The sequence below is a fragment of the Pangasianodon hypophthalmus genome, chromosome 11 (genome assembly GCF_027358585.1).
Source record: "Pangasianodon hypophthalmus isolate fPanHyp1 chromosome 11, fPanHyp1.pri, whole genome shotgun sequence".
Lineage (NCBI taxonomy): Eukaryota > Metazoa > Chordata > Actinopteri > Siluriformes > Pangasiidae > Pangasianodon > Pangasianodon hypophthalmus.
The window spans coordinates 19,365,113-19,391,206 of record NC_069720.1 but is presented as its reverse complement, the minus strand read 5'-3'; the positions used below and the strand labels follow the sequence as shown (position 1 = coordinate 19,391,206).

At 37.0% G+C, this 26,094-nt stretch overlaps 2 protein-coding genes and 4 non-coding genes across 9 annotated transcripts in view; 4 read left to right on the top strand and 2 right to left on the bottom strand.

Moving 5' to 3' along the window:
- The window catches only part of LOC113535669 (cAMP-specific 3',5'-cyclic phosphodiesterase 4D), a 78,562-nt gene extending 65,984 nt beyond the window's left edge, over window positions 1-12,578 (bottom strand). For both annotated transcript variants that reach the window (XM_026929145.3, XM_026929170.3), the window contains exons 1-2: window positions 12,328-12,578; window positions 10,005-10,055 (exon numbers count right to left, since the gene is read on the bottom strand). In XM_026929145.3, coding sequence (XP_026784946.1) covers window positions 10,005-10,034 — 30 coding nt within the window. In that variant the 5' untranslated portion in view covers window positions 10,035-10,055; window positions 12,328-12,578. The remainder of the gene's footprint in view (window positions 1-10,004; window positions 10,056-12,327) is intronic.
- A 1,757-nt stretch (window positions 12,579-14,335) lies between these two features.
- LOC113524462 (uncharacterized) lies at window positions 14,336-18,018 on the bottom strand. Of its 3 annotated transcripts, none has more exons than XM_026910829.3 (4): window positions 17,892-18,018; window positions 15,711-16,115; window positions 15,442-15,605; window positions 14,336-15,316 (listed from the first exon to the last, which is right to left on the bottom strand). In XM_026910829.3, the coding sequence occupies exons 1-4, from the start codon at window positions 17,947-17,949 to the stop codon at window positions 15,269-15,271; spliced, it is 675 nt and encodes a 224-aa protein (XP_026766630.3). In that variant the 5' UTR covers window positions 17,950-18,018; the 3' UTR covers window positions 14,336-15,268. The 3 variants fall into 3 exon arrangements, with proteins under 3 accessions (XP_026766630.3, XP_026766700.3, XP_026766553.3); XM_026910899.3 differs by lacking the exon at window positions 17,892-18,018 and adding an exon at window positions 17,211-17,880 and having other exon boundaries at window positions 15,759-16,115; XM_026910752.3 differs by lacking the exon at window positions 17,892-18,018 and adding an exon at window positions 17,211-17,876.
- A 2,911-nt stretch (window positions 18,019-20,929) lies between these two features.
- trnav-uac (transfer RNA valine (anticodon UAC)) lies at window positions 20,930-21,002 on the top strand. The gene has a single exon. It is a non-coding gene; the product is annotated as a tRNA-Val (tRNA).
- A 2,732-nt stretch (window positions 21,003-23,734) lies between these two features.
- trnav-uac (transfer RNA valine (anticodon UAC)) lies at window positions 23,735-23,807 on the top strand. Its single transcript has one exon. It is a non-coding gene; the product is annotated as a tRNA-Val (tRNA).
- A 1,058-nt stretch (window positions 23,808-24,865) lies between these two features.
- trnav-uac (transfer RNA valine (anticodon UAC)) lies at window positions 24,866-24,938 on the top strand. Its single transcript has one exon. It is a non-coding gene; the product is annotated as a tRNA-Val (tRNA).
- Window positions 24,939-25,423: 485 nt separating this feature from the next.
- On the top strand, window positions 25,424-25,496 carry trnav-uac (transfer RNA valine (anticodon UAC)). Its single transcript has one exon. It is a non-coding gene; the product is annotated as a tRNA-Val (tRNA).
- Window positions 25,497-26,094: the final 598 nt, after the last annotated feature.

Below are 26,094 nucleotides of genomic sequence, written 5' to 3'. Positions count from 1 at the left end.
AGTTATTTAATAAATCTTATTTGTATTGCTCAAATCTTGAAATAAATAACACAATACAGACAGTGTGGTTAAATCGAGGCCCAGCCTGCTTTCACAAAAACTGTGTGATCACAGTTTCCTGGAAATAAATAAAGCAGTTCGGACTGGTACACAACACACACACACCACGCTCTAACCTTCTCTTCCACATTGTGTCGCCTCTGTGGGCCTGAGAGGTGTCAAACTATTAGAAAAGTGTTAAAGCTACATTACATTACTTACAAACACAGTAATTTTCACAGTCATTTTCTTCAGAAGTGACAAAAGTAAATTTCACGCTGCCTTTCCTTATTAGTGAGAGACTTAGGTGATCGATTGTCTGTCATCTAGCACAAGAGTGATTATGTCACGTAATGTATATCCTGTCTGTTTCTTCAGCAACTTTTGTAGTTCGAAGAAAGGTATGGTTTAACTTTTAATTTCTTTGAATCAGAAACCAGAATGTAGGTTTCAAATGTGCAAAGCAAGCTGCGTGACAATATTTTGGGTACAGCTGGTATGTTGACATGTAAGCCTACAGGAGAGATCTGAACAGACGATGGTTGTTGTCAACCAAAACTAAGGTTAGCTTTATGAGGATATATTTCAAAACTGGTTCTTTACTATTTTTTTAAAACAAAGTCAGTATGTTCAAATGGGCTAAACACTGGCTGAGAATAAATACCTTATTCATGCAATTCATTTACTGGAACAGAAAGGGAAAAGACATTGTGTGAAATTGTCAAGAAACTACTTGAAGCTTGAGGCTCTGTGCATACCTTTTGTAACAGAAATAATATAATTACAGAAAAGGTTATTATTATTATTATTATTATTATTATTATTGGTCAACTTTAAGAGCCAGTGCAGATGACTGATGAAATAGTGATATTGAAATGATATTTTATGAAGTAATCCAGCTTTATTACTCATTAACCTGGTTTATTTATTAAAATGGCAATCTCCTTTATTTCAATCTTTATATACATACATACATGTGTATATATAAAAAAAATATATAAAAAATAAATACAGTTTTTATATATATATACACACATGTATGTATGTACAATTTTTATATATATATACACGTATATATATATATATATATACATATATATATATATATATATATATATATATATATATATATATATATACACACGTGTGTGTGTGTGTGTGTGTGTGTGTGTGTGTATTGCATAAACATTTCACTGCCGATTTTAGTCTAACAATAAATTATCGTTTCGTGCATTTCTGAATTCCATATAGTGCCACTGTAAAATAGTTTTTGACAAACTAAAGTGAGTGACAACGACAGACTAAACAGAACAGCAGATGCACAACTACATTTGTTTAGCATCAAATAATACCAAAGTCCTACCCAAGCATCACAACAGCATAAAGGTAAACTATTTTGATTTAGCAGAACAGAATTTTGTATTTGGGGCAGTCCCAACTGTCAAGAGTTTCACAATGATGTCTAGAGTCTGGAGTAAAGTTTCACTGTGGAATTACAGACACCTAACTTGACAGCACATGCCTTTACATCTCTGTGACCTAGAATAACAGGCCGGGTTGTATTTGCACTAATTCCATTAGTGTGGTCCTGCTTATTGAAGACTTTCTTCCTTCCATGCGATCCTGTGTGGTGTTAGGCTGATGTGTACTGCCAGTGCCTCTCTGTACCATCTGTTTAGTGTAACACAATGAATGCAATGCTTGGAAATTGGAATATCTTTCTCCAGTACTAAGGATCCAGTTAAAATAAAAGAGAATGAATATTCATCCATCAGTATGTCAGTGGACTCAAATTGTGCTAAAGCTTCAGTGTAGGGATATAATCGAATATTCAGGATGAACAGATGGGTTCTAAGCAGACACAAATATAGATATGAATAGGAGGTATGCATTGTGATTGGGATGCAACAAAGGTTGTTGACATGGAGCAGGAGGTTTTTCTTTTTTCTTTTTTTTTTTTTTTATAAGCAGTCAGATATGAATGTACACTGTTCATTCATTCATCCTTAGTAACTGCCTGGTCAGGGCTGTGGTGGTTTAAATTAGGTTACTATGTTGCTATTATTTCAGGAAATAGAATCAAATAAACTCTTTATCATATATATCATCTTTATGAATATATCATAGGCAGGTACAAACAAAAATAATAACTGTATCAGTTGGATTTAAAAAAAACAAAACAAAAACAGTCCCCTAGTTGAGACCAAATATGAACTTGAGTAATATAGCTGGGGTTGAGGTACTGTCACCGCCAGAAATCAAAGACTATGCTGACTATGCTGACAGTGCTGACGTTTCTACTTTTTTCAGCGTTTCCAGTGTCTCCAGCATGGTAGTAGAGTTCATAAAAAAGGTTAAAGATACGGCTAATTGGAGCACTAAACAGATACAGATGTGGATATAGATAGTGTACATGTGTTACACCCCATTCAGATGACTGTGAATCTGTCATGTAGCTTGCGAATTGTAGCCCACAAGCAATGAATAACATTAGCAAGCTTGAACAAATTGCTCATGACAAACAGTCTACACCATATATATATCCGATTCACAAAATTAATAGACACTAAGTGAATAACAAAAGCTATAGGAGCACTAGTAAATACATTACTCTGCAGAGACTGTCAGAGACTACTATCTGAAAACTATTTACATACCAAGTGTTTATTCTGAATGCCGGTATGTTAAAAAAGTGATTTGTATTTGTATCAACAGCAAATTTTTTTATGTCCAGGTCTGAGTACTTTTGCTAGCAAGTGATTAGCCAGATTGGTTATGCTAATACTTGATTTCACCTCCCCTTGCCTTAATAACAGCACTAATACTGTCAGGTAAGGATGCCAACCATATCTACGGATGTCTTACTGTCAATTTTAGCTTACTAGTCCACTATCTGGATGCACAATTCAGCTAGGATTCTTTGGTGTTTTTTTCACCTGCTGTTTACAAAAAATCCCATGTTTTCTATGAATAAGGTCTGGTAAAGTCTGATTGTTTAGCAGGCCATTCAAAGTATCCTAGTGTTCATCATGCTCATTGAACAAATCAAACACACAGATTTGCCCCTATGCACCTTACACTTGCTTTCTGCTTGGACATGAAGCAGTAAAAGGCAACCTCAGAGTCTGGCAAACAACTGATGATTCAGTTTAATGCTGAATCACATTTGTCCAAGTTTGCAACCTATTAGCCTTGTACAATAAGGCATTGTAATTGGTGGATGCGTGGAGCTTAATTCAGTGTATATTCTCTTTAGATAAACAAAACCTGCTAACCGAACATTTGCACCACCTTAGAAGAGTTATGATAAATAGCTACTGTTATCCCTGCTTTGCACTGTATTTGTAAATAAGAAGTCAGTATTTGCATTAAAAATTCAGGTCTGACCTACTTTAGTGCCTCTCTTCAACACGAATTTATGAAACAAGCCTGCTGTGTAAGAGTCACCACAGAGTGGGACTAGGGTCTGACTGTGCCTCCATCTGCTCAGCAATAAGGTACAAGCAACATGCATTTTAGCGTCCATGGCTGATTTATTTGGGGGCAGGGAGGACACCTGGGGCTATCAAAAAGAGATGCCCATGACTAAAGCAAATCAGTTGTGTTTTTTTCCAGAATGGTGATCCTTCAAAATGTTTATACTGTTAAATTCTAAAATCTGATTGGTCAGGAGGTGTTGATTCATTTTCTACAACAGCAATCAATATTGCTGGCTATGCTTGTTCTAGTATGTTATCTTTTCTATAGTAACAACTCATTCACAGGAACTTGTATGCTATGTATAATCCAAGCGTAGTAATAAATGAATTAAAGAGATTTGTTATTTAAAACTGGTGAAGGAATTACTGTTTATAGCTGCTGTAACATGTGGTAACAGGAACTAACATTTTTGTGAAGGTTCCACAGGAGTTAAAGTTAGCATTTAACTACACTATATGGCCAAATGTATGTGGACACATACCACACCAATCACACATATGTGTGTTTTTGGAATATCCCTTTACACATTTATTCCCCCTTCGCTCTTATAATAACCTCCACTCTTCTGGGAATACTAGAAGATTTTAGTGTGGCTATGGGGATTTGTGCTCATTCAGCCACAAGAGCATTAGTGAGGTTTGGCACTGATGTTGGGTGAGGAGGCCTGGGGGGCAGTCTGCATTCCAGTTCATCCCAAAGGTTTTCACTGGGGTTGAGGTCAGGGCTCTCTGCAGGCCACTTGAGTTCTTCCACTCCAACCTTGGCAAACCATGTCTTCATGAAGCTTGATTTGTGTACAGGGACACTGTCATGCTGGAACAGGTTTGGGCCTCTTAGTTCTAGTGAAGGGAAATTGTAATGCTACAGCACACTCCCTTGGTTAATGAACTTAACCATTTCTATGCATGGTTTGATGCTAGTGCTGATAATATTAGGCTAATCTTGGCTAATACTTGCATTCCTACTAATACAACAGAAATGTGCTCATCCATTGGAGAGGTTCGTGCAGCAAAAGGCAGGAAGGCAGTGAGCCCAGACGGAATCCCCAGAAGGTTCTGAAAACCTGCACTGACCAAATAGCCCCAGTGCTTACCACAATTTTCCACTTGTCCCTGACACAGTCTCTTGTCCCTACGTGCTTCAAGAGACCCTCCATCATTCCTGTGCCCACATCATTCACTCCAGCTGAGCCGAATGAATACGTCCCATGGCCCTGACCTTTGTGGTGATGACTTGCGTCGAGAGCCTCATCAAAGACCTCATCTGTGCCTCCCTACCAAGCACACTAGACCCACTCCAGTTCACTGAACCATCTCCCATGTCCTACACACCATCTCATTTCGACATGGGAGGGGGGATCATTGTGAGACTGGTGTTCATTGAATACAGTTCAGCCCTCAACACCATAGTCCCCCTCAAGCTGTACAGTAAGCGCAGGGAGCTGGGCCTGTGCTCCTCACTGCAGTACCGAGCACCACAAAGCTCTACAGAGGGTGGTGAGGCCTGCTGAATGGATCACCAGGTCAGTACTTCCCAACCTGCAGGACATCTACACCAGGCAGTGCAGGACCAGAGCAAGAAAGACTTTAAAGTATCCCACGTACACCCAACAGTGGACTGTTCTAATGGCTGCAGTCTGGAAACACCTTTGCAACCACACGGCCAGGATTGACAGGTTCAGGAGAAGCTTCTTTCCCCAAGTCACCAGAACCCTGAACTCATGACCACCAACACCCTCCAGCTCCTCGCACATGAAATTAACACACACACACATATGTACAGATACAGATACATACATACATAATATGTGTATTTTTTGTATGCTCTTGTTCTGTCTGTAATCTCTCTTACTCGTACACCCATTATTATATTATCTGCATAGTCTATTTATTGTTCTTGTTTTGCAGTCTTTGGCTTTGCTGCATCTCATTTCACTGTACCTTTGTACCTGCTGCAAATGCACATATGACAAATAAACCTTTGAATCTTGAATCATAAGGTTTGAGTGCATTTTCTTGTATGCGGCCTATTTTTTTTTTTTTTCCATGGATCATGCTAATGTGTTCATGGCCAAAAATTACAATTGATATGATTCATTTTAGCTTTTAGCATTTACTTCTTACATTCTTTATTAGATTATAATAATTCTACTATATATAGTATATATATATATATATATATATATATATATATATTTATATATATATATATATATATATATATACACACATATATCTTTCTTTTTAAGGGTACCAATAATTGTGACGTTGTGTTGACTTATACGTGATCTATAGAGGAAAGACTCATAGACAGCAACAGTAACAGTAACTAATAAGATATAGGTTGCATCTGCTTTGGCATAGTTTGCATGAAGAAAACTGAGTAATTGTGTGTAATGTTTATTTAACAGAACCATCTCTGGTGCCATAATATTGGGGATGACTGTACAGTAAATATCCAGGGCTGGTAATGCAGCAATAATAAACACAACTAACCAAAATGGAGGAGGTAAATCCTAACAAAGAAACGTAAATTGTTATCTTGTTGACACCAAACTACAGAATATCATACATCCCGAAGTACATATGTAAATACAATAATAATTTTAGCATGAATTAAATCTAACCGTGGGGGATGGGTATGTTGCATTAATTTATTTTTCATTCCCGAAAATGGGAAAATAGGAAATTCATTATTTTTTCATAATCTTTTAAATATATCGACTAATTTTTAATTGTTTCTGCTTATTTCGCCACACAAATTCAAGAAATCAAATATTCCTGAATCCAAGCATGAGTACAATTCTATTCTGTCTAGCTATTCTACATGCTATTCACTGTAGAATACTCTGGAATCTTTTTTTTTTTTTTTTTTTTTTGGGTGATTAAAATATTCTTAAATTGTAGCACCTAGAGAATCTGCTGCTTTTTTCAGCCCCCATGTCGTCCTCCTTTACTGTCACTCAGTTGATTTTTTTAAAAAAGCATGTAGTGAAGCATATTTGCAGCACATCAGGCACTTCTGTAATCAACCAATCTTTAATCTAGTCTATCCCGACCCAATAATTGCTGATATTCATCCAGATCAGTAAAGATTGTTCATTTACTTTAAAGGAGAAATATGGGAGTTTTTATTTGTATTGTTCTAAACCCAAACACTGTGTTAAACATCTCTTTTATATCTTTTTTTTTTCATTTTTTTTTGAATGAACGCAATATAAACGGACAGGGCCAGACTTAGCAGTCCACTGATGACGATAAATCACTGTTTGATTATTTGTAAAGTCAAATAACTCAGACATGACCTCTCTATCTCCATATCAAGTCAACAACACAACAAGAAAACTAGAAGATACATCTACAGTTCATCTCTCTCTCTCTTTTGTTTGTGTCATGAACTCCACTCCTCAGGGAGCATCGGCAGGGAATCTCTTCATTAAATGTCATAGTCAAAACAGATTTGATTAAAGACTAAATGAAAATTAGCATGCATTAAAACAAATATCAGTGTTTTATGAGGTGTAACGAGTATTAATAAAATATTCAAAGATATGCAATGTAACAATTAATTAATCTACATCAATCTGTTTTGTTTGTTCCTCTGATATCAAGTACGACCCTGCGTGTGTTTACATTCATTATCATCAGAGACATTTTTTCAGGTTCTGATTACTGACGCTGATTATTCTGTCCATCACTTGCACATTTCTACCGCCTTCATGACTGATTATGTAAGGAATAAAACATAATAGGGCAGTCTGTTGTAGGAAACAATCAACAACATGAGGTGTGATGCAGCCCGACACAAATCAGTTATTTTTACCAAATTATTTTCTCATAAGAGCACGTCCTGAAGTGTTTTATTCCTCTTATATCACAGTGATTTGGCAACGACGACAATTTTTAATTTATTAATGAATGTCGTGGTTTTTAATTTTATAGTTAAATGTAATGTGGTGGATTGAAATAAGTTACTTCCTGTTATCACTTTTGTTACAGCATATAACAAGCTATTGCTATAAATAGTTGTTCCCTCACCATGCTCACTTTTTCTCTCTCTGAAAGTTAATAAGACAAAAAAAAAACTTTTCATGTTATTAAGAAACCAAAAAGTGTAAAGTCCTCTGTCCTGAAGGCTTTCCCATGACAGAAAACGTACTTCAATTTACAAAGCACTAACACTTGAGGCTCCTTCCATAAATAAATAAATCTAATAAAATGACTATGCAGTGTCCACCATAGAAGCACCAGCGAATGAGTTCTTACTACAGAAATGATATCATAATAGAACAAGCACATTAATATAAACCTTGTACCATAAAGCCAGTGTCATAGAAAATGAATCAATATCAGTAAATTCAGATTCACTAATTCAACAGCATTGTGCTATGAATCTTATTATTTTGCTGTCTGGGAATTTTAGATGTATAATAATGAGATCTTTGTCAAAAATATAATAGAAAATGATCCAAAAGAGAAAAACACTCATACTTAAAATGTATCAATCACTGCAACAGTGTTACAGTACAGTGTATGTGTAAGAGTACTAGTATACAATAATATACAAAGGACCAAACACATTTGAGGGCAAAAGTTTGCCTCCCTTATGGCATATGAGTGTATTTCTCTATTTAATGAATTATCTACAGAAAAAAAAAAATGAAATGAAATGTTAAAAATGAAATGTGGGTGCATTCTGCAACAAGACATCATTCCAGATTAAACTGAGATCTTAAAAAGACCTGATCTGTAGAAGAAGTGTATGACATCTTGGCAGAGTTATAACAGTAACTATGCTCTCCAGAATCATTGACACCCTTCATGAAAATGAGCAAAAATTGCTATATAAAAAAGAATAAAATGTGCTATAAGTAATATTTTAAACTCAAGCATTCAGGGACATTGTATAGTCACATTTACATGTTTTATTCAAACAGATTTTTAAGTAGTGCAATTTTTTTAAATACAAATCTCTGGTTTCAAAATTATTAGCACCAGATATGGTTATAAAACTTCCTGGAGACTGAGAGATTATTTGAAATAATCCTTGGGAGTGTCAATAATTCAGCACATACTGTACATTTTTTGAGAGAAAATTATATTTATTTTAAAAAGTAGTTTAAATGTGAATTTTGTTTTGTTAGAACAAAGATAAAGAGTGCCAATAATCCCGGAGGGTTTTATATGTTCGAAAGAATGTGTGGGATGGTGGAATGGAGACTGCTTATTACAACTGAGAGAATGCAAAATATGTTTGGAGGATATGAATGAAATTGAAGGCAGTTATAATATCAAAAAAAAGGAAAAACAAGTTATTAGAGAATATTTAGGAAGGAAAAAATGTCAAACTTGGAAATAATGTCGTTTTAATAATTATCAATATTAATTCCATAGCATACCCTGTTTGATTGTTTGGTTACTTGTGATTATGAAAGAACATCTGCCACATTTGACACATGAAATGTTTTGTTAGGACAACTTAAATGTCTTCCTTATTTTCCCCAACTTCTTTACTCGACTTTATAATCAAATAATTACTAATCTATATCTCCAGTTACGTAACACCTATAAAGTACAAGTAGGTGTTGGCTGCTTACCTGAGACCTTTGACATAATATGATATTCAATGTGTAACGAGTGAGACTGTTCTTGTATCTGCGTGTTTATATCACGTACATATGAGTCATTTCTACTCACAAGTGCTGAAGACTTCAGAGGCACCATATTCTTTCAAAATGGCCGGAAACCAATCTGCTCTGTTAAACTTAGTGACACTCTGACAAATTTCCAATATGTTACTAAGACGAAAGCAAAGTTGTAAGGCAGACCTTAGAATCTGCTCAAAGATTTACACTGCATAATTCATCAGGTAACAGCTGGCACTTCTCCAGGAGCTAATTATTCAGTGTTGACTTTCCTGACAACGTGGCATATTGCTGATATTTTCTTGAGGTGTTAATTTCAGGTTAATTAATTCCTACAATCCAGCAAGTTTAATAGATTGTTGTGTGTACTCTGTATTGGGCTTGTATGGAGAACGTGATTGTCTGTAGGTACTTCATGTGAGGAAGATAAAGCCTTTACGACAGCATGACCCTTTCCGCCCACAATTACGGCAACCTATACGCATACCTATCTGAAAGAAAAAGTAGGTCTTTGCACTCATAAACAAATTCCACACTTTACAGTTAGCTTTTGATTTCAGGTAGTAAAGAGTTCTTTTATATGGGCAAAGTCCTACTATGGGCTTCATGTGCATCCACTGTGTCACTTTTCCTGTAATGGTCTTAAGATATGACCATGATGATGATCACCATTTCTCTATCAGATGAACAAAACAATAAGTTTACTCTTCACTAAATAAAAAAAAAAATCAAAAGCGACCTACTTTTGTAAATCATGGGTGATTTCACGGTGATACATATGATTGAAAATGATTCATATGCTTCACATGCTTCACAAATTGACTTGTAGGTTGTGGGTTACCTCTGTTGGCAGACGAGAAGACATTGACATGGAATTCCCCCTCTATGTTGTCTGGAATAAGAAAAATAAATGAAGGCTGTGAATTACATGAATAACCATACTTCAGACACTTGACAGAGGTCAAATTTCAACATCCTCTGAGTAGAAACATACAGGCAAAACAAGCACACCCAGCAAGCTTACATAAAGACAATTTTATGGATGCAAAGAAAAAAGTGTATGAATACATCCTTTATAATATGAACCATTTGCAAGAACCAGTGCCTTAAACTGTTATCACTTATCACTGGGTGTCATAAAGTACACTCATGAGTTCGTTTGAAGTGTCCAGTGCTCTGACGCAGATTAATACTATTGCATAGAGTAATAAAGAGAGCTGACACATAACAGTACAGACTGTGACTGCTTCAGAAAGTGATAGGGGACATCAATTACATGATGTTATTTAGTAGAAACGAGATAGGGGTTCAAATCAAGCAACCCCCTTGCTCAGATTTTTAAAAAAATGACATATTCAAGAGGAAAAGTATGCAGCAGACAAGCACTTCCTGGAGTAGACAGACAATAATGAAAGGGAGAGCACTCCAGTGAGATTTACAATGCAATGTGAAAGATCTTGAACACACGATACTGTGCTCATCAATGCTTAATTAAGAGATCGAATGAATAAGTGCTTGACCTGTTTCCAGCTCCCAATTCACAATGTGTTCTAAATTGAGTGCAGTGATTTGGAACCTTTTACAGACTCTTTGACTGAATTGCTTAATGGTCCTCCATTAAACAGACACATCATTTCTTTTCCATTATGGCAAGGTGCTGATATTTGGCTTGGGGAAAGTAGAAAACATTCACTTAATCTTTTCTTGTACGAGCTTCAAATCTGGCGTGAACTGCAAACAGAGGCTGCAGTTTGCAAGTAAGTGAAAAGCCTGTCGTTATAACTTCTACATTGTCAGATATCTAACTGCACAGCAAACACTAACACTAACTATGTTATTAATAGCAAAGTTATGCACAGGATGCACTTCTAAAGGTTGTGTTAGAATTTATTTTTTCAAATGAGGATGTAGGATACATTCAAGGGTTCTTCGGATCGAATCGGTTCCAGCTTTCTCAAGGGGTTCTACTTGCACACTAAACACGAAAATAAACACGTTCATGACAGCAATGTTATGCGTAACATGCATTCCAAATGTTGCATTAGAATTGATTTTTGCAAATTTGTACATAGGCTACACTCAAGGGTTCATCGGATGGTAACGGTTCCAGCTTTCTCAAGGGGATTTACATGCGCACTAAACACCAAAAATACCAAAAATAAACACGTTCATGGCAGCAATGTTATGCACCACATGCAGTCCAGACGTTGCATTAGAACTGATTTTTGCACATTTGTACATAGGCTACACACAAGCGTTCATCTAATGGCAACAGTCGCAGCTTTCTCAGAGGGTTCTACTTGCACACTAAACTCTGAAAATAAACACGCTCATGACAGCAATGTTATGCGCCACATGCATTCCAAACGTGGTATTAGAATTGATTTTTGCAAGTTTGTATATAGGCTACACTCAAGGGTTCATCGGATGGTAACGGTTCCAGCTTTCTTAAGGGGTTCTACATGCACACTAAACACCAAAAATACCAGAAATAAACACGTTCATGACAGCAATGTTATGCACCACATGCATTCCAAATATTGCATTAGAATTGATTTTTGCAAATTTGTACATAGGCTACACTCAAGGATCCATCAGCTGGTAAGACTTCCACCTTTCTCAAGGGGTTCTACATGCACACTAAACACCGAAAATACCAAAAATAAACACGTTCATGACAGCAATATTATGCACCACATGCATTCCAAATGTTGCATCAGAACTGATTTTCGCAAATGTGTATAAGGGTTCTTCACATGCTACCAGTTCTGGCTTTCTCAAGGGGTTCTACATGGAACCTTTCTTTGAAAGGGAAATGGAAATCCTCTGGTGTAGAGTTGTAGAGTTGTATAAAGAACATTTAAGAGTTGTCCAGAGGAAGAAAGCAAAGAAAGGTGCTGGATTTAAATTTTCGCATACCCAACCCTCTAAAAGGGGAATGAATGAATGAAGACGAGAGCTGGTTGCTGTAATAAAGAGGCGCTAGATTCCACCATCAACCTCACGCTTTATCGCACTTCAAATAGGAAGGAAATGCATTTATAATGTCACATTAAGATTGAGGAAGATTAGTCAGACAGCTTTCAGAGATCTGTAACAATGCCTTAAGGCTATAGAGACAAAATAAAACATAAAAAAAAGAATAAAAAACTTTGGAAACTTACTGAAAAGCTTAGTCTTCCGACTTTGGGCAGTGATGAAAGCCTTGATGAAAGCAGAGCAACAGTTTGGTCCGGTTTGTTGGTTAGTTAGTTAGTTAGTTAGTCTGTTTACTTGTTTGTTTTTAGAGATGATAATGTCTAGTTAGACTAGCTGGAAGGCACACGGAGTGAACAGCACACTGGAGCATTATGACTGGCCACATTTTAATTCGCGGCGGCTTCCTTGCTGTCAAACTTCAAACTCTGAAGCAAAAGTTCACTCCAAGTGACGCTGGTGTGGTCACGTGGCAGGAAATGAGTAACTCCAGATGTAAACAAAGTGCACGCGCTTCTGGGGAAGCTGGAGCTTTGTTTTCTGGAAGTCTGTGTTGCTTTTTAGACATTCCGTCATTTAGAAAGCATGACGTCGTGCTCATTAGCTCACCCTCACAATATTGACTTTGTAATAATATGAAATTCAGCACTCTTTGCGACAAGGTACAGTTTAGTACTCTTTTTTTCTGAGACTGCCTGTTTTCTTTTCCCCTCCAACCTTTCCAAGGTCTAGTGTGGGTGAGCCTGTGCACACAGTAGCCTCAGAGGTTTTTTTTGCCAGATGATTGGAACCAGATGTGTTGTTCTGCTGTTGTAGCTCATCTGCCTCCAGGTTTGGCGTCTTGTGCATTCTGGGATGCTTTTCTGCTCACCATGGTTGTAACGAATGGTTACTTGAGTTACTATAGCCTTCCTGTCTGCTCAAACCAGTCTGGCCTTTTTCCTCTGAGCTCTCTCATAGACAAGGTGTTCTGCCTGCAGAACTGCCACTCATGAGAATTATTGATTTATTTATTTATTTTACACCATTCTGTGTAAACTCTAGAGACTGTTTTGCATGAAAATCCCAGGAGATCAGTCTCAGTTTCTGAAATATTCAAACCAGCCCATCTGGCAACAACGCCCATGCCACAGTCAACGACACTAAGATCACATTCCCCCCCATCCCTAATGTTTGATTTGAACATTAGCTGAAGCTCTTACCTGTATATTCATGACACTGTGCATTACATTGCTGCCACATGATTGATAATATGCATATATATCAGATAAATGCATGGAAGAGCAGTCGTACATGTGTTCCTATTAAAGTGCCTTGTGAGTGTATATATAGTGTTACTATGCACTCTCAGAAAAATAGTGTTAAACTGTTTTCTTGTCACAAGGATAGTTCTCTTAGGGGTACATCTGAAAATGGGTATCTCAGAATAGGGATACAGCTTTTGTACCTTTAACACGTATTTTCATTTCAATTTCAATTTATTTGTATAGCGCTTTTAACAATGGACATGGTCACAATGTAGCTTTACAGAAATATATAAATTATATATCCAGTGTCACCCATCCTCATCTGGTGATACTGGAAAGTGCAATTATAAACCGTTTCCCTTCTATAACTGTATACTATATAGTCAACAAGTGCAGTTATGTAAACAGGAACTTATGAGCTTATAAGAAACGTATGGGTGTGAGCATCAGAGTCATTTCTGAATTCATTACCGTTTTAATTTAAAGTCTGTACCGAATTGAAGTTTTTAACTGTTCAGTGATGGAGACTTGAATGCAAAACTGTTCTTAGCAATTGCGGTCCTAAGGCTATTCAAGGAAGAACATCCACAGCCATCTTTATGGTTTCTGCATGGTACATCTACATCCATTTTTCAGCTTGAAACAAGCATATAGTGTATGTTCAAAAAGTTTTCTAGTATAAAGTAGAATAAATGTACACCATATTCACCTATCTAGATAAAAGATACACACTAAAGTTACAAAAGGTGTACACTTGAAGGTACCAATCCTGCGACAAAGAAAGTATAAGAAAGAAAGTATAAGAAGGTACAGTTTAGTGCCATTTTTCTGAGAGAGCGTACCCAAGCAAAGCAGTCTAACTAAGTTGAGTCTTGGTTGTCTATTGATTTATTGTTTTTTTAATGTTTACATTTCTGTATAAATAATGTCACCCCTATGTGCACCAGAATGTCTTTTAAAAGGTTTTATTATGCCTAGAAGAAAATGAAGTGTTTTTATTATGAATATCAGTCCCAAAACTCACATGGCATGCCTCCAATTTCCAGATAGTTGGCCAACATATACAACCTTTCATTCATTCATCTTCAGTAAGCACTTTATCCTGGTGCTGGAGTCTATCCCAGGAACACTGTGTGTGAGGCGGGAATACACTCTGGATGGGACGCCAGGCCACCAATCCACTTATTGCATGTCTTTAAGAGGTGGAAGGAAACCAGAGCCCCCTGGAGGAAGCTCATGTGGACACAGGGAGAACATGAGAAACTCTGCTCAGACAGTAAACTGAACTCAGGGAACCTTGAAAATGTGAGGCGGCAATGCCACCCTAGTTAATGTATTGATTATATTAAAATAATTATTTCTTATTAAGCTCTAAGTACCTAAAAGTACTCAAAGCTATGCTGAAGGATGTACGTCATTATTTGTAGCTTGGCCAACCCTTGCACCCATGACCAACAATAGTTTTAACAGCTCATAAAGTCTAGTTAGTGAATGTACAGTACAGTGGGCAAACATTCAAGCCAAAAGAAATGACATGACTCACTTGATAAACCCACATACTCACCTACACATGCATACACCCATGCTCCATCTAGCTCTCTCTCACACACAAGCACACACATAATGGTGGCACCCACTTGTGATCATGTAAATTAACCAAACATTAAAAATAATTCAAAATAGCATTCAAATTAAATCATTTCTAATACTTAAAAACATGTCTGACATGTAAATATGCTATTACAGCTTTTAACAACAATGCACTACAGGTTTTACATGAAGCAGGACATTCTGGACTCCATCCATAACTCCACCCATTTTCCAGTCTGCATTTACACTGTCATGCCTGATGCCCCCACCATGAAAGTCTTCGAAGTCTTATCTATTTTGGAGGGTATCGAGCAAACGGTGCATCCTCGTTCATCTTGTTCTGATGGGAATGAAAGAAAGAATTAATGAAAGAATATATATAAGCAGTTTGCCCATCTGGTTGTGATCAACAATGATGGAAAGTCATAATACGATACTAAAGGGTGTAAGCAATTAGAACCTCACCATAGGTAAATCTTCCAGCCTTTCAAACTGTGGGCTTTTTCGGCAGCTGATGATCTTGGCAATTGCAACCACAATCACCAAAGCCAAAATTATAAAGAAAATGCACAGGATGGCTACAAGGCCTGGGTTCTTCGCCAAGCTGTCTTCTCCCTTATTACTGGAAGCTATATCAGAATATAAAGTGTATATAAAAGTGTGTATAAATAATAATGTGTTGTAGAAACAATAGTTAACATGTTTTTACTATCAAACCTGCTTAAATACACTACCTGAGCTTGGGGTCATATTTACTTTTCCTGTTGAAGTAGCTGTCTTACCGGATTCTTCAGTAGATGACAGGATGGTTGTTACTGAAGCGAGTTTGGTTGTCCTTAATGCAGTGGTTCCACTGCTGTCACTGACCACTACAGCCGTTTTGGTTTGGTCAGTGGTGGTGATCTCGCCATGTGACAATGTGTGTGACTGTGAAGTTGTGGCTGTTAGATGGGTGCTTGTTTCAGGAGATATGCTGTTGTTTGTTTGTTGTGTTTCATTCAAGTCCTGAGTCACTTTGCTTGGAGAATGAGTCGCAAAGGTAGAATGGGTGGACAGAGATGCCGTACTTGATGGATGGTGCGTTTCAGTATTGGCTTGTCTTGTAACTTGCGTTACAGCAGTCATGACAACTGTTGATTCTGGTGAGAAATTTTTCAGCATTATCTTGAGCAGAAATTAGTGTCGCTGAAATGTATGATGCAACAGTTATTGCTGAGTAATGTTTTTACGTGCTACTTTTATACCACAGTGTTGTTTAATTCTCAAATCTGATTAGTCAGAAAGTGCTCATTCATTTTCTATAATGGCAACTCTCACAGTAGTGCCAGCTGATGGGTTTATATTAATGTGCTTATTTTAATATGTCATTGTTTCTACAGTAACAGCTCATTCACAGAGACTTGTATGGCAGATGCTCCACATAAACTAAGACTAATAATAAACTGATTAAAAATGCATTGTTATTTAACAAAGAAAAACGTAGAAGCATTGATATGGTGAAGCTTTCTTGTTAGGAAATGCTTATTTAAAATTTATGGAAGGAGTCTCCAGGGTCAGTAAGTTTTTTGCCAGGACAGAGGACTTCGTGCTATCCTGTTTCCTGTTAACAAGACAAGCTGTGTATTTTTGTGTCTTATTAACATCAAGAAAGAGAAAAAAATTGAGACTGGTGAGGGGTGACTTTTTATAGTTGGTATAAAGTAAGTGACATCAGGAACTAACTTGTCTTGCGGGCGTTCCACAGCATTAAACAAAACAAACAAATGGTTTGAACCATGAAGTGTCTTTTAGTATTGAAGTCAAAATCGCTGGCAAATTGCTGTTGAATAAGAGAAATTTTGCAATGTTCCGCTATAAAGCAGTTACCAACCAAACGTGGATTATTTTCCTATAACAGCACACCCTGTTGTGTTTTATTCCTTATTCCGTACCTACATTTCCCTTGTACTGCAGCATGAGGCAATATGCCATTCACTGCCAACAAGGAACGTTACCTTTAAATATTGACAATCCAGCTTGATAGCGAAGTTTTCAATGTGGATAAGTACTCTTAAACTAACAACCTATTTAGTTAAACCTAAACTGGGAAATGCTGACAAATTAACTATATAAAATTTACATTTCTATGTCTTTTACACTGATGATATGTTTGCATTCAGGCATGACTTAATTTGTGCAATTCAGAAGCAGTATAACAGTCCCATGAACTGATGAAAAATACTCAGCAGGCTTACCTTGTAATATGCTGAAAGCAATGATTAAATCTACGATGGCATGTAGTACTCTAGCCATGTTGTTAAGCAAACGTAGCCGATGTACAGCAGCAGCAATGAAACAGCTTGTTGGCTGATATGACAGAAACCACAGTCCTAACAGGATGTGGCTATATAGCTGAGGTGTGGTTTCTTCAGCAGGAGCATATCAATAATATCTCACTCTGGTTAGTCACTGTTTACATTGGTACACTTTATATTATAAGAGGGATCAAGTTATCATACATCATGCTAGACAGGCCTGTGATGGCTAGTCTTGGTGTAAATAAGTTTAAAATAAAAAAAAAGAAGCAGTGGACATAATTTTAGGAAACAACTGATAAATCTAATCACAACAGTTTTATAATAACAGTTTTTAATAGCAGTAAATTACTAATTAGTTGGAGCTGTTCAGACTCTGATTTCACCTCTGTGTAATAAGAAGTATAACAAAAACCATCATTGATAATTGATCAGTGTTGCACACATGGCATCAAAAAAACAAACAAACAAACAAAAAAACCCCACATACAATGTAAAGATCATTGAACAAGTCTTCTAGATTAATAATGTATTTTGCATGTTCATGAGCAACTTATTTTGTGCAGTTCAAAAGCAGTGTAAAAGTCACACCAAATGATGTAGTATACTCATCAGGCTTACCTTGAAATATGCTGAAAGCAATGATTAAAACTGTAAGGGCATGTAACACTTTAGCCATGTTGTTGCAGCTGCAGCAGTGAAACAGCACGTCAGCAGGACAGGAAGCATGCTTTTAACAGGATGTGGACATTACCAGAGGTGTGCACACAGCAAATTTGCACAACCTGAATGAAAATACTGTTTAGTTATAACTTAAAGGTGAATCATTTTTTTTTTTATCTTAGAGAGGTATTGCAAAAAAAAAAAAAAAACAACAACAACAACAAAAAAAAACACACAAACAAAGAAACAAACAAACAAACCCAATGACTGCACTGCATTTAAATTTGCATGACAAACTCTTGGCAGTTTAGAGATGTTCTAGCATGTTTCCAGTAGAGGGCATAAACATAAAGGAAAAGCATTTATTCTCCTTACTGACTGTTTGCTAGCATGCAGTTTCCTTTTCAACAAAATGGAGATGAAAGCCTTTTTCTTTCTTTCTATCTTTCTTTCTCTTTTTCTTTTTTAAACAATATGGCTGGTTTACAAAAGACTTTTTTTTTTTCACACAAAACTTTAGTGTTAATACTTTTAACCTAAACAATGTACTTACACTGCAAAAATGAAAAAAATCTCAGCAAGTGAAAATCTCTTAAGTAGAGGAAAAGTTATGTAATATTTCTCATCACGAAATTTGAAATTGAAATGATTATATAACAATTATAAGACCATTGGGCCCATTTCTAGACATATTTACTCGTTTCAAGCTTAGAATTGTCTTATTCTATTGGCAGATCATTTTGCTTCTTTGTAGAAATAAACAAAATGATCTGCTAGAATACAACAGCTTGAAATGAATAAAAAATATCTAAACATGGGCTTAATAATCTTATATTTGTTTCGAAATATTAGTCGAATTTGTCTATATTCAAGATATTTTTACTTGCTAAGATGTCATTTTTGCAGGGTAAGACATGTATTATGAAAGAAAACCTGTGTGAATCAATGAAACAACTGGCAAGGGTTGAAAGTACAAAGAAATATCTACTAGATGTACTACTAGTAGCAGAAAAATGTTAGTACTTACACAGGAAAACATCACTATTGTAACTGAGTTTGTAACTTTAGCTTTAGCTTTGTTGAATGTATAAAAATTAAATTTGGCAAAAACCTATCAGATATGCTTCTTCAAACATTCATACAGCTGTATATAGGTTTATTAATTTTTTTTTTTTAAACAATTCAATTTAAATATGCTAAACAGTGAGACTATCTCACCCAGGAATCATACCATGTGCTCACCTTGTCCTGCCTGCATATGATGCAAGATAGTGAAAAGTAATTGGAAAATTGACTGATAAGCAGTTTCATGGCCAGGTAAGGCCTGTTTCCTCATTATTTCATGACAAATTAAGGAGATAAAAGATCTGGAGTTGATTCAAAGCATTGAATTTGCATTCGGTAGCTGTTCATGGGAACTCTCAATATGCGGTCCAAAGAGGTGTTGATGCATGTGAAGGAGGCCATCATTAGGCTGAAAAAACAAAATAGACTTATCAGAGAGATAGCAGAAACTTTATGAGTGGTCAAATCAACAATTTGTTACATTCTTAAAAAGAAGAAATGCACTGGCAAGCTCAGCAACACCAAAAGGCCTGGAAGACCACGGAAGACAACTAAAGTGGATGATTGGAGAATTCTTTTCTTGTTGAAGAAAAACCGCTTCACAACGTCTAGCCAAGTCAAGAACACTCTCAAGAAGGTAGGCATATCATTGTCAAAGTCTACAATCAAGAGACGCCTTCATGAATATAAATGCAGGCGGTTTACCTCAAGATGCAAACCACCGATAACACTCAAGAACAGAAAGGCCAGATTAGACTTTGCTAGAAATATCTAAAAAAAAAACACCCTGCCCAGTTCTGGAACAAGAGTCTTTGGACAGATGAAACCAACATTAACTTGTACCAGAATGATGGGAAGAGAAGAGTATGGTGAAGGACAGGAAGGACTCATGATCCAAAGCATACCACATCATCTGTCAAACATGGTGGAGGAGGTGTTATGGCATGGGCATGTATGGCTGCCAGTGGTACTGGCTCACTGGTGTTTACTGATGATGTGACTGCTGATAGAAGTAGCAGGATGCATTCTGAAGTGTATAGAGCTATACTTTCTTCTCAGATTCAGTCAAATGCTACAAAACTGATAGGATGGCGATTAACAGTATCGATGGATAATCACCCAAAACATACAGCGAAAGCAACCCAAGAGCTGCAAAGACTGCAAAGGATTTGTATCCAGGTATTAAAATAATCTTAATTTTTATGATTATGTTGGTTTTTCCAATTACTTTTGAGCCTGTGAAAATGGAAGGACTTTGTAAAAATGGCTGAAATTCCTGAAAGGTTAAGGCAATATTTTTATTAAACCCCTTGAATTAAAGCTGAAAGTCAACACTGCAATTTCATCTTGTTTGCTTCATTTCAAATCCATCGTGATGGTGTACAGAGGCAAAATTATGAAAACTGTGTCACTATCCAAATGCTTATGGACCTGACCGTATTTATAATTACACTATGCAGTTTCACCCAGATGAGGATGGGTTCCCTTTTGAGTCTGGTTCCTCTCAAGGTTTCTTCTTCATATCGTCTCAGTGTGTTTTTTCCTTTATTCCTTAATTTTTTTTTTAAGAATCTTAACTGAAACACTTAACTGGAATTATATAGATAATAGTTTTTGAATCTTTAATTTGGTCAACCCTCCATTAGGTCTTATTTATATAAACATTCAGCCTGGTGATGATGGGTAGGCTAATTAAATCCTCGCATCTTAATTCAAACCAAGTAATCACAAATGTAAAAAACAGGCTTTATGCTTATCATCAGTAAGAGTGAGTAATGTAGCTGAGCTATTATGGTAAGGAAGCTTGGTACAGTATTTACAGTTACAAATTCAAGATCACTAAGTTCTAAAAACAGAACCTCATGCTCTACCTCATACTATAGAGTTTTCAAGGTTACATGTATACATGTTCAACTGGCCTTTTTGTGCCTGGTTCCATAGTGTAGCGGTCATCACATCTGCTTTACACGCAGAAGGTCCTGGGTTCAACCCCCAGTGGAACCATGCCTTTGCAATGTGAAGTATATGTGGTCTTGTCATTATCCCCAGTAAGGGGGAATACCTGAGCTCTTATAGTAAGGAAGCATGCAGTATTTGCACTTATGAATTCAAGATCATTAAGTTATAAAAACAAAACCCCATCACCTACCTCAATCTTTAAGCGTTCTCAAGCGATTGACAGTATCCTACTACATTTAACTCAGTCTTTCCAATGGGTGGCTCTATAGTGTAGTGGTCATCACATCTGCTTTATATGTAGAAGGTCCTGGGTTCAATCCCCTGTGAGACCATATCTGTGAGGATCCCAACCATATGATTGGGCTACCATTGAAAGGAGGCTTGGTACAGTATTCATGGCTGCATTTACTAATTCAAAGCCCTAACATTAAAGCCACTGACAGATGACTATCACAAGTAAAACAAAGCCATAACATTAAAGAGGTGAATAACATCAATTATCTCATTGCAGCTGTCAAGGAGAGGGATATGTTAGGCAGCAAGTAAAGTTGGTGTATTGGAAACAGGAAAAACAGGCAATCTGAGCAACTTGGACAAAGGCCAAATTGTGATGTCAGAGCATCTCTAAAATGACAGGTCTTGTGGGATGTTCCCTGAATGCAGTAGTTAGTACCTACCAGAAGTGGTCCAAGGAAGGTGAACTGGTGACAGGGTCATGGGTGCCCAAGGCTCACTGATGCATGAAGGCCAACTCCTCTGGTCTGATCCCACAGAAGAGCTTACTATAGCACAGATTTCTGTAAAAGTTAATGGCTGGCTATGATAGAAAGGCATTGGCAGTTGTCAATATAACCCCCGAGTAAGGTTGTCTGAACTAAGTTGTATAGTTGCAACATTAGACAGTTTGTTAAATTCAAAAAAGTGCAGTGGTTACACTACCTAAGGAAAATAAAACAATGACTATGCTTTTCTTGCCGTCTAGAACAATATTTATAATGCAATGGCATGTGAAATATTCTGAGGAAATAAATGCAAGATCCAAAATGACATTTACACTATGAGATTTATTTGCTCAAATACATTTACAGTGACACAGATCTGTAAAGTCTCTGGTAAAGCTCGGCTTTTATCCTCTGTGAAATAAAAGCAAACCCCATGACCTAGCTCAAAGTTTTCAAGATTTTTCACTAAAAAAAACAAAGAAAAATCAACATTATCATACTAGCTGGATGGAAATTCTGCATGGTTGCTTCTGCAGCTGGTTCCATAGTGTAGTCGTTGTCATGTCTGCTTTACATGCAGAAGGTCCTGGGTTCGAGCCCACGTGGAACCAAGTCTTTGAGATGAGGGACATGATGCAAGGGGGGGTGTGTGTGTGTTGCCAACAGTGTGAGTTTGGAAACCTCAAGAGCTACCAACCCATTCTGCATTTTTAAGATTTCCCTGCTTTAATGAACAGTTTCCTACAAAATGAACATCCCTTTAAAACTGCCCATCCACCTAGTGGTTCCATAGTGTAGCAGTCGTCATGGCTGCTTTATATGCAGAAAGTCCTGGGTTCAATCCCCAGTGGACCCATATGTATCGGAAGCACAAAAGGTAAGGGTGTGTGTAATGATTATAGAAAGGAATCTTAGTACAGTATTTACAGTTGCTAATTCAAGATCATTAAGTTGTAAAAACAAAACCTCATGACTTACCAGAACTGTTAAGAAGTTTCTTTAAAAAAGTAAAATAAAATACATAAAAAGTGACAGTATCCATAGTATCAACTTACACCATTAAGCAGCTGGCTCTGTAGCGCAGTGATCATCATGTTTGCTTTACACATCAAAGGTCCTGGGTTCAACCCCCACTAGAACTGTATGCTTGAGAAATGCAACATAAAATAAGCAAGGTTGTGTGTTGGCCCCCAGTAAGGGTGAGTAAAGTAGCTGAGCTATTATACAAAGGCTTGGTACAATATTTACAGCTGCAAATTCAAGATCACTAAAGTGTAAAAACAAAACCCCATGACCTACCACTCCATTTAACATTTTCAAGACTTTCCCTCATTAGGTAACAATATCCTACATGTATGCATGTTCAACTTGTAGAGCAATACTGTATATAGTTGTGAGCAATATTATAATAAACAAATGGTCATGTCACACTAATGGTTACATCAATGTAATTCAATAGCAGAATAATTATTTTTAGGAAATATATCCAAATTGTCCAAGTTGTCTCATTTACATTATGAGATTCATTTGTTCAAATACATTTACATTGACACAGATCTGTAACTTTTATAGATAAGTTTCATACAGTATCAGAAACCACATAAGCAATGTGAATTTGTTCAGCTTAGGCAGTTTGATCGATGGTATGCTGGCAACTACTGTCTGTCAGCAGAATTAACTTGTTAGCTCCAGTGCTAAAAACTAAGTGCACAAACAAATCATTTACTGGTTAACTGATCACATTTGGGGAAGTGAAAATAATGTGAATTTGTTTTTCTTTTCTTTTTTGAGAAATTATTACTGTAAACCACAATAAACACAGATGAACACACTAGAGCAGAACCAGTGTAAGGGTAATTACTATTTGGATAACATTGCACATAAAAGTACAGGACAGATGTCTGTCACTTCTATATATTGTACATACATAGCATGTTTACAGTATAGAGCTGTATCAGTTATAATAAACAGCAGGATCAGCAGCCAGCCACCAACAGAGAAATCAACAGTATCCCACTAGCTGGATGGACACTCAACACAGCCACTGCCATAGCTGGTTCCATAGTGTAGTGGTTATCACGTCTGCTTTACACGCAGAAGGTCCTGGGTTCGAGCCCCAGTGGAACCATGCCTTTGTGACGTGCAATATGACCTGGGTAAGGTTATATGTGTTCTAAAACCTCCCAAGCATTTTCAAGATTTTCCTGTGTTAATGAACAGTATCTTACAACATGAACATCCATTTAACTCAGGCCTTCAAACAAGTGGTTCCATAGAGTAGCAGTCATCACATCTGTAGAACCCCCAGTAGAACCATGTGTTTGAGAAACACGACATAAAACAAGCCAGGTTGTGTGTTGGCCCCCAGTAAGGGTGAGTAAAGTAGCTTAGCTATTATAGAAAGGAAGCTTGGTACAATTGCAAATTCAAGATCACTAAACTATAAAAACAAAACCCCATGACCTACCACACCTTTTAACATTTTCAAGATTTTCCCTCATTAAGTAACAGTATCCTACATGTATGCGTGTTCAACTTGTAGAGCAATACTGTATATAGTTGTGAGCAATATTATAATTAACAAATGGTCATGTCACGCTAATGGTTACGTCAATGTAATTCAAAAGCAGAATAATTATTTTTAGGAAATCAATCCTAAACCATACCATTGAAAGGAAGCTTGGTACAGAAAAGTATATCCTTTCAATGGTACCCAACACTATGATTGGACTACCATTGAAAGGATGCTTGGCACAATGTTCATGGCTGCAAATTCACAAATTCAAAGTTGTAAAAACAAAAGTCCATGACCTAACACAAAGCCATAACATTAAAACCACTGACAGGTGACTACCACCAGTAAAACAAAGCCCTAACTTTAAAACCACTGACAAGTGAGGTGAATAACATTAAACAATCTCATTAGTGGTCAAGGAGAGGGATATATTAGGCAGCAAGTGAAGTTGATGTGTTGGGAACAGGCAAGTAAGGTTGTGTGTGTTGCCAATAAGTGTGAGTAACAAAACCTCATGAGCTACCCAACCATTCAGCATTTTTAAGGTTTTCCTGCATTAATGAACAGTATCCTACAACATGAACATCCATTTAACATCTAGAAAAAAACAAACCGAAAGCAACAGTATCCCACTAGCTGGACAGACATTCTACAGGGCAGCCCCTGTCACTGGTTCCATAGTGTAGTGGTCATCACGTCTGCTTTACACGCAGAAGGTCCTGGGTTCGAGCCCCAGTGGAACCAAGTCTTGGAGATCCTCATGAGATACCAAACCCTTCAGCATTTTCAAGACTTTCCTGCTTTAATGAACAGTATCCTACAACATGAACATCCATTTAACTCAGCCTTTCATGCAAGTGGTTCATAGTGTAGTGGTCATCACATCTGCTTTATATGCAGAAGGTCCTGGGTTCAATCTCCTGTGGGACCATATCCTTGAGGAACCCGACACTATGATTGAACTACTGAAAGGATGCTTGGCACAGTGTTCATAGCTACAAATTCAAATACAAATAGTAAAAACAAAAGCCCATTACCTACCTAAATGACATTTACACTATGAGATTTATTTGCTCAAATACATTTACAGTGACACAGATCTGTAAAATCTCTGGTAAAGCTCAGCTTTTATCCTCTGTGAAATAAAAGCAAACCCCATGACTTGGCTCAAAGTTGTCAAGATTTTTCTTTAAAAAAACAAAGAGAACACAACAGTATCATCCGTAGCTGGTTCCATAGTGTAGTGGTTATCACGTCTGCTTTACGCGCAGAAGGTCCTGGGTTCAAGCCCCAGTGGAACCATGCTCTTGAGATGTGTGACATGACCTGAGTAAGGTTGTGTGTATGTTGCCAATCAGTGTGAGTTTAAAAAAGCCTCATGAGCTACCAAACCATTCAGCATTTTTAAGAGTTTCCTGTGTTAATGAACAGTATCCTACAACATGAACATCCATTTAACTCAGGCTTCCAAACAAGTGGTTCCATGGTGTAGTGGTTGTCACATTTGCATTACACACAGGTATTGGGTTCAATCCCCAGTAGAACCATACATATAAGAAGTACAAAAGGTAAGGGTGTGTGTAATGATTACAGTAAGGAAGTGTGGTACAGTATTCACAGTTGCAAATACTAGATCATTAAGTTGTAAAAACAAAACCTCATGACTTACCAGAACTGTCAATTTCTTTCTTTAAAAAAATAAAATACATAAAAAGTGTCAGTATCCATAGTATCAACTTGCCCCTTTAAGCAGCTAGCTCCATAGTGCAGTGGTCGTCATGTTTGCGTTACACATCAAAGGTCCTGGATTCAACCCCCAGTAAAACCATGCATTTGAGAAACAACATAAAATAAGCCAGGTTGTGTGTTGGCCCCCAGTAAGGGTGCATAAAGTAGCTAT

Bases quoted from the DNA above. Each gene is read 5' to 3' on its own strand.
- LOC113524462 (XM_026910829.3), bottom strand. From the start codon at position 17,949: ATGGCTAAAGTGTTACATGCCCTTACAGTTTTAATCATTGCTTTCAGC. The intron at 15,606-15,710 runs GTAGTGTATTTA...ATTCTGATATAG, and splicing joins AAATATGACCCCAAGCTCAG to CTTCCAGTAATAAGGGAGAA. The intron at 15,317-15,441 runs GTGAGGTTCTAA...CATTCCCATCAG, and splicing joins GGCTGGAAGATTTACCTATG to AACAAGATGAACGAGGATGC.